We start from the raw sequence: 8,739 nt of genomic DNA, 5'->3' as shown, positions 1-8,739 counted from the left end.
CGCAGGTAGCCGCAGATAGCCCCAATTGAGAATTGGGGATTAGTCCTCCCTGCAGAAATGGGGAGAAAGGACAACCTAAAAAAAAAACACTCCTCTGCACGGCTCCCCGGGGAAAGGTAAATGGGCTACCTCCGGACCTATCGGGACACAGGACAAGGGGACGGACATTCAAGGACAGCATGCTGGACATGGACAAAAGAGGAATAGGGAAGGAATATCCTTGCCATGCTGCAAAGGGCATACAACCTCCGGAGCCGGGGTGCACCCCTTCTTTCCTTTCATTCATCCCTATTCCCTTTTCTTGACCCGTCTGGTATACAAGGAAGGGTGAATTCAAGAAGGTGTGTATTTCCCCCCCCACCTCCACCTCCACCCATTCGGAATACATTCAAGGGACAAGAAGCAGGAATTAAAGGCACAGGTATACATGGTACGCCCATTCTAAAGTATTCCTTTCCTTGTATCCCATCCTATCCCTTTTTTGTTAAAAAAAACTGCGCTGCGGCCTTGGTCGGCGGTCTTTTTTGTCTTTGTCACTATTCCTTTTCTTGTCCTGCATGCTCCCCCCTTCTATTTCCCGCCTTCTCCTCCCTGACCCCCCCCCGATTGGTCCCGCAGGTAGCCCTGCATGCAGGTATGGGCGAAAGGGAAAGGAGGCCAATCCAAAGGAGTGAATTCCCGATGACCCCCTAACTCAAGAACCCCCCCCTACCCGGGGGTGGGGGTTATAAATAAAAAAAACCAAAAAAAAATATGCACATCCTTCGGAGCCATAAGCGGAGCCAAAGGTGCAGGGTAATGGTTTCGGCCTCCGAAGGATGTGCATAGCCTCCGAAGGGCTATTCCTCGACACCTGCTGCCTCCTTGGTGGGCGCACTGCATGCTACCACATCCACCCCCCCCTAACGAAGTTGTGCATGCATGCAGGGTTTTTCCAGAATGCAGTCCCCTGGGACACCTGGTTCTAACGAACTAGCTGATAAGGATAAGCAGGGGGTATAAACTACCCGGCCGGCCGCCCAGCTCCCGCCCCCCCTTTTTCTCCCCCCCCGGCGTAGCAGCCCCAGCCTGCCACAGGCCGGCGTGGGGCTAACTCAAGAAAATAAAGATGAGAAGAGAAGAAGAGTATGGGGAAAAAGGGCAGGAAAGGGCTGTGTAGCTGGTCTCCGACTAGCCATGTCTCCGACTAGCCTAGGGTGAAGGAGGCTAGCCTGCCCTGCTGTGTCCAGCATGCAGTCCTTTTCCTGCGCCCAAAGGGCGACCCAACACTTCCCCACCCATCCATTTCAACTACGACCAAGGCTGCGTGTAGTAGTTGGAGGGATGGGTGGGTTGGAAAGTGTAGGCAGGGAACTGGTACAGGTACTGGCTCGGTTTTGGCTCCGCTAATGAAGTTGTGCAGAGGGAAGAAGAGTAAGGCCATCGGAGGGGGGTGAGTATGGGGTTAAATACACGACCAAGGCATGCTTCCCTAGGGCTAGCAAGATAAGGAAGGCAGGGTTTTTGCATATTTTGCTATTCCTTTTCCACCCTGCAGCCTATTCCTCTGCTATTCCCACCTTTGCGACATTCATCTCCGATGGACGCCTTGCAGGGGGATTGAAGGCATGCATGGCTGAGACAAGGACATACAAGCGAATTAAAGAAGGCAACATATTAGAAAAAATCAAAAAAAAAATAAAAAGCACTCCCCGCTCCTCCCCCCCACTCCGCCTTGGTCGTGGGGCCCCAGCTACAGGGATGCAATGGGTGCTTCGCAGGGCATGTGATGGGAGGGTAGCCATTGCATGCATTGCGGCATGCATGCCCGGCTACAAGGTATGAAAGGGGACATGCAAGGACACACAGGGAATACCACTACGATGGGGACATAGGGATACGAGCCTCACCCCCCCCGGCTCCGGGGTGGTTGGATAGTAGGCAATAATACCCCATATGGTACAAAATTGAATGTGCAAAATCGAGATTAATATAGTCGTTTAATAATATTTCTTATAGAATAGTAATGATTCTTTTTTTATTTTCTTATCCTATGTTGACCAAGGAGACTAATTTCCCGGCCGGCCGGCCGGCCGGCTCCTTGGTATGCCCCCCCCCACACACTGCGATAGGCTCCCTTTATTTTTCACACTGCATGCAGACCAAGGCTGGTGCTCACCTGCCTTGGTCTGCATGCCCAACTTTGTTAATACTGGAGCTGCACATCCTTTGGATAAGCCTGCTTCACTGGGACATACAAGGGGGACACACACCGCTTAAATTTGGTCGGAGGCCGGTACATTTTTTTTACCGTGTTAGATATATATGTTATCCCCCCCCCCGCCCCCCGGTAATAAACCGGGCGGGGAGCTCATATTTTTTGTGGAAAAAGCCGTGATTTTGTTAAGGTTGTAATGAGGGTAATTAGAATAAATAGGTGTTTTATATCATAAATCTTATAGAAGTACTAAGATCTAAATAAAAACCCTCCTCTCTCTCATTTTTTTTAATGAGAGAGAGGAGGGGGTGGGCCGTGAAATAGTAACATATTTGGTGAGGCTAGTTGGAGACATGGCTGCCCTCCACCCTCCACCCTCCACCCTGCCTTCCCTTACCTTCCACCCTAGCATGCAGACCTATCAGGATCTACCACCCACCCACCCACCCTCCCTCCACCCTTCAGGATCTAGCCTCCGCAGCATCTTAGGGATCCCCCACCAAATAGCAGCATGGCGGACCACCATCAAATACCAACCACACCGGAGTGAAGAAGGATCTGGCGATGATGGAGAATCCATCATCGCCAGCTCCTTATTCCTCCCGACTCCTCTTCCTCCCGGCTCCATCTCAGCCTATATTCATACTAGGAAGAAGAGCGGCCCCTTATTTATTAGGCCGGCTCCCTAATAAATCCTTTTCATCGCTGGGGGCTCCGCCCTGCCGCCCCGATGAAAAGGGGGCTGGGCGGAGCCCCACCGAAGAAAAGGGCGGGGGGGGTTAGGGGTGCAAGGGGGGGGTGCGCTCTTTTTCTTTTTTTCTTCGAAAAAAACTTGGAGCCCCCCCTCGCTCTGAATCTCCGGATCCTCCATTCTTCCCTCTGCACCTTTGAGTATTCCGGGGATAAATACCCAACCCTCCGGGTAGCGCACTATTATAATACCTTCCTCTCTCTCATTTTTTTTGAAAAAAAGGAAACTTATCTCAACGCGGGGCTGAAAGCCCCGCGTGGAGAGAAGGCTGTTCGGGAGAGAGGAAGGGGCGGGCCCTTTTCTTTTTTATTGTGGGTAGGGCTCCACCCAGCTCCTTGGCGGGCGCCCTCTTTGTTAGAGCCGGGAAAAAAAAAATCAAAAAAGCGGCCCATGGGGACCCCCCCCCCGAACTACCCCCTCTCATCTTCAATGAGAGGGGTGATTTTTGAGGGGGGGGGGGGGGTCCCCAAGGGTAGTCCGAAAAGGGCGGCCCCCTGCGAAGCGTCCCTGCTGCTTACGAAGTATGCACAACTTCGTTAGGCGTTTTTTCTGCTCTGCGCAGATCCAGGTAAAAGCGGGATTACCCTACCCCCCCCCAGCCTCCCTCCTTGTCCCCACCTTGGTCTGCATGCTAGGGTGGCTGGGGGCTTCGCTGGGAATAAGCCTGTGGCGCTAAAATTAGAATAGCCATGTTTACGAAGAGAGTGACAAATATACATGGGCAGGCAAAGCCACATTTGGCCTGGGGCACCCTAACGAAGTATCCTGGTCGCCCACCCCCCCCCCCCCCGATCACAACCCCGCTGCGCAGGTTGTGATCGAGGGTTAAATATAAACCGTACGCTTGGGTAGCGAGGAGCCCTACACCAAGCTAGGCTGCGGCAGGGCTACGGCCTAAAAACATTATCAAATTATTTTACCTAAGTCTACTCCACTTCCAACATAGGTTTTCCACTTTTAAATCCCTCCTCTCCGTCCATTTACGTACCCCCTAATATGTCCCCCCCCTCTCTTAATATTTTTTTAATAATAAAATAAAAATAATAAAGAAAAAAAAATATGAGAGAGGGGGGGGGGGCTCCCCCCCCCTTATTTATTAGGCCGGCTCCGTCCACTTACATAGTAAGTGGATGGCCTTCGCCTGGTGAGAGGGGAGGGGGGGCATGGGGCGGAGCCGACAACGATAAATTCCACTTTTCTTTTTATTATCCCCTACCAGCCTTGGTCTGCATGCACAACTTCGTTAGTACAAGCAGACCTGGTCAAAGGCTCGACCATTATTTAGTTTACATTATATATATTGTAAACCTGCTCCGGTGGCGGTGGGTGGGCAGCACAAATTTGAGCAGTAGGCTCCGCCTACTGCTCATCTGCATTAGAATAAAATTTTACTGGGAAATAAAACCTTTTCTTTTTTATTTTTTAAAAAAAAAAATCACAAACCATGGGGACCCCCCCTGCATGCAGGGGGGGCGGCTCCCCAAGGGTAGTCCGAAAAGGGAGCGCCCTTTTCATTTTTAAATTTAAAAAAAATAAAAATGAAAAGGGGGGCTGGGCGGAGCCCCACCGAAGAAAACCTCTCTCAATAAAGTTGAGAGAGGGTCGTTCGGGAGCGCCCCCGATGAAAAGGGGGCCTTTTTTTTGGGCCCCTTGGGCGCCCGAGAGGGCAAAAAAAAAAGAAAAGGGCCCCCTTTTCTTTTTTAATCATGGCCGGCTCCGCAGGCCAAGCTGTTGTATTATTGTAGGGTTTAGGTTTATCCAACGATAACCAAATTTTCCATTAACATTCGTCATAATGGTTTTCTGATATTTTGTTAGCATTTGGATAAAGCCAAATAGGGAAAATAGAAAGAGCTACGCCGTATAACTAAAGAAACCGTCAAATATACCTGCTGTACCAAACGTTAAAATTAATATATAAAAGATTAAACCAATTAGTTGGGTCGGCCCTAGTCCTTTACAGCACTCGCCGCCCTCCGAACCGTACGTGATAGTTTCCCATCATACGGCTCTCCATCTGAATAGTTGATAGTTGTGTGTAGTCCGCTGCCACGATTTCACCTTGTTAGGCCGGCTTTTGGACTACCTTGATCTTCTATCCAGACTGCCACCCTTCCTTTTTACAGTACTACGATGGCTCCGTCTCCATGACTTTAAGTCAATCCCGTGATTTTTGAACATGCAGCTCCAGCTACATGTGAACATCTGCGGTTATTTAGCAACCCATTAGGTTCCCTTAGGAGATCCCATAGTTCGCATAGATTGGTAAATGTCGTATTTAGCCCCCTGCGGTATTTTTGTTTACTCTGTGTAATGTGGATTCGTCTTCCCTTTTCTGAAATACATATATTATTATCTCAGGAGACCGAATGATATGCCCTAGTCTGGATTTTAGCATATGGCCTTTAATACCACCACGTACCGTAATATCAGGTTTGTTAACCTAGCCATGTACGACTCGGGTAGCAGAATATACTAGACGTTTCCAGCACGTCCTTCTTCCACTTTTCCAATAGCTATCTTCGTTGGAGTTTCCTCCCATGAGTTAAGGCTCACCCGAAGTATTGGATCCCTTTCCTCAAAAGGTGTGAGGGTTTAATAAACTCCCTCTCTATGCACACAATGGCGCACATATATATAAAGCATAAGATGTAATAATACCTGTGTCCAATTTAGCAATATTTTTACTTAAATTAAGTAATCCTTTTTCTAATCCAAAAGGTCCTATTAATTCAATAGAACCTTTATCAATAATTTTAGTTGTTTGTCCACCTAAAGCTAAAATAGTACCAGTAACGAACTTATTATAGAATAACTCTACTAAGAATCGTTGATTAAAGAATCCAAAAAGATTATAGCCAAATCTAGTGAATTTAAATGACATTAGTAAATTAGGGTAAAATTCAGATAAAACCAGAGCTAATCCAGAAAATAATATAGTAGAAATAAAAGGTAATAATTTAAAAATAGTAGGTACTGCAAACTCGGTTTCTATCATAATTTCATGTGAAGGATGAATAAATAAACTGTTATCAGCAAAAAATGCTGAACCAAGTCCAATATATATATCTTTAGTAATATATCCAAAGAATATAGAGAAAATAGCCAGAATAATTAAAGGTAAACTCATGAAAATATCACCCTCGTGAGCTTGTTTATAATTTATTTTAGGTCCACGGGGATTAGCTAGGAAAGTTAAGTATAAAACCTTGACTGAATATAATGTAGTAAATATTGCACCAATAGTAGCAATAAAGTAAACTACAATACTAGAAAAATAAAATTGACCAAAGGCAGATTCCAGAATAAAATCTTTAGAATAGAATCCAGTCATGTAAGGGAAAGCAACTAAACTAAGTGAAGCTATTAACATAACTGAATAACTTAAAGGTAAGAATGCCCGTAGCCCTCCATATTTTCTAAAGTCTTGATTGTCACTAACAGCATGAATAACTGCACCTGCACCAAGGAAAAGAAGAGCTTTGTAGACACTTCAATAACAAAAGGTAATAGATTATCGTCCTAAAAGAGGTTAATTAAATAATAGTAAGATTAGGGAGAGAAACATGCCTTGGTCGTAAAAGACTTGGCTCACGGCTCCCGCTTTGGAGCCGGCCGGCCGGCCGGCCGCCCGGTAATAAAAAAAAATAATTTGATTGTCTTTTAAACCTTTTCTTTTTTAATTGTGGGTAGGGCTCCGCCCAGCTCCTTGGCGGGCGCCCTCTTTGTTAGAGCCGGGAAAAAAATAAAAAAAGCGGCCCATGGGGACCCCCCCCCCAGGGGGGGGTCCCCAAGGGTAGTCCGAAAAGGGCGGGGCCGGCCGGGGGGGCATCCTTCGGAGCCATTATTAGGTAAGTTACGAACTTCTTCCATATTTAATAGAAATGTTGAGCCTTCTTTGGGTATTGCTCCAGGATAGTGTTGTGAACCCCCCCCCCCCTGCACCTTGGCTGAATATAAATGCTGCATGCAGCAGGGGGGGGAGCCGGCCGGACCGACCAAGGCTGAAGTTGTGCATGCAGGGGGAGTTTACCAAAAAAAATGCCTGCGTAAGCGAGCCCTCCTTGGTCGAAATAATTATACTTTTTTAAAAGTATATCTACCTTTATAGGCCTTTTTCTTTTTAATTTTTTTGTTAAAAAAAATAAAAAGAAAAAGGGGGGGACCCCCTGATTTATTAGGCCGGCTCCTCTCTTAATATTGTTTAATAATACCCTCTTTTCCGTTTATTTCCGACCCTCAACCCCCCCCCCCCACTTAAAAGCCCCGGCTCCCCCTCTCTTAATATTTTTTTAATAACCCTCCTTTCCGTTTATTTCCCAGCAAAGCAGGGAAATAAATGAGAAAGGAGGGGTAGCTACGCAAGCAAATAATAAAAATAATAAATAAAAAAAATATGACCTCTCAACGCGCTGAAAGCGCGTTGTGGGCTGTTCGAGAGGGGGCGGCGGGTTTTATTTGTCCACGAATAAAATATGGGGCCGGCTCTGCCAACCTTGGTCGAAATTATTTTATGGCTAGTATTCAAACTTCTAGCAGCTTCAGCCATGGAATTATAAATAGTTACAATGTTAGTTTCTAAATCCTTTTCATTTTTAATTTAAAAAAAAAAAATAAAAATGAAAAGGGGGCCCTGTAATTTCTATTTTCTGAGTATTAGGCTGAGAAAGAGATAATCGAAGTTTCTGTTCCCGGCTCCGTTCTTTTGATTCCCAAATTTTTACCCACACCAGAAGCACTTATTCTTTTCTTGGTTTCCTCAGAATGTTTTCGGCCTAACATCGAAGAGCATCCTCCGCAGGAGAGATGCAAAGCCCCCTCTTTGTTAGAGGGGGCTTCGCTAGCTTCCTGTGAGATATTGTAATCAGGTTTTAATAGTTTAAAATAATGGTTTTCCCTTTCAATAACCCCCCCCTGCTAACTTCACCCCCCCCCCTTCCTACCTACTACGCGAGTAGTAGGTAGGAAGGGGAAGTAAGGGGCGGAGCCGGCCGGGGGGGGTTGCCTGGGTCGGATTAGCCCCCCCCCTAACATAATCAGAATTATGTCGAGCTTAATCTTACTCACCTTTTGTTAACACCATATCTCTATGGTGAGTAGATCATATCATATTATTATTAATTACTAATAATAATCTTGGCGTGTGATCGTTGAGGATCCTACTAAATATCTAATTAAATATTGTGGGTTTCCTACTGATTGTCCATTTAATTCAATAAATATTACATACTAAAAATTGTTACTTAGAATTAAGTATTTTAGTCTTTAGGAGTTCCCAGTATATAGCCAAGTTTTACATACCCTCTACAAACCTCCCCTCTCTTCATTTTTTAAAAAAAAACTTATCTCAACGCGGGGCTGAAAGCCCCGCGTGGAGAAGGCTGTTCGAGAGGGGAGCCGGGGGCTTTGTCTTTTAAAATCCTCCTCTCTGTCCATTGAAAATGGATGAGAGAGGAGGAGCAAGCCGAAAAGAGGTCCGTGAAGGCATGATTTACTAAGTGGAATAAAGCCACATTATATGACGATAAACCAACAGCAATAACCATCATACCTAATTGGCTCATAGTTGAATAAGCTATAACCTTTTTAATATCTTGTTGGAAAAGTCCAATAAGAGAACTGAAAACACTTGTAATAGCTCCAATTCATAAACATAATATTAAAACAGTTGAACTATATTCTATTAAAGGAGATGCCCGCATTAATAAATAAACACCGGCAGTTCATTTGTGTTGGTTATTCCCTGAATAGTACAATATTAGCATGGGGCTCCGCCCAGTCATGAAAAAAA

At 45.8% G+C, this 8,739-nt stretch overlaps 1 protein-coding gene across 1 annotated transcript; it reads right to left on the bottom strand.

Annotated features, from left to right (window-relative positions):
• Window positions 1-8,290: 8,290 nt before the first annotated feature.
• On the bottom strand, window positions 8,291-8,512 carry H6S33_008832 (uncharacterized protein; the record flags this gene model as incomplete). The annotated part of the gene is made up of 1 exon (XM_044840262.1): window positions 8,291-8,512. One exon carries the CDS (start codon window positions 8,510-8,512, stop codon window positions 8,291-8,293), a length of 222 nt encoding a protein of 73 aa, XP_044687552.1.
• Window positions 8,513-8,739: the final 227 nt, after the last annotated feature.

This window comes from Morchella sextelata (genome assembly GCF_020137385.1).
Source record: "Morchella sextelata strain SCLS chromosome Unknown scls_29, whole genome shotgun sequence".
In the NCBI taxonomy this organism is placed as follows: domain Eukaryota; kingdom Fungi; phylum Ascomycota; class Pezizomycetes; order Pezizales; family Morchellaceae; genus Morchella; species Morchella sextelata.
The sequence above is the reverse complement of the archived record's forward strand: the minus strand, read 5'-3'. Positions and strand labels throughout refer to the sequence as shown.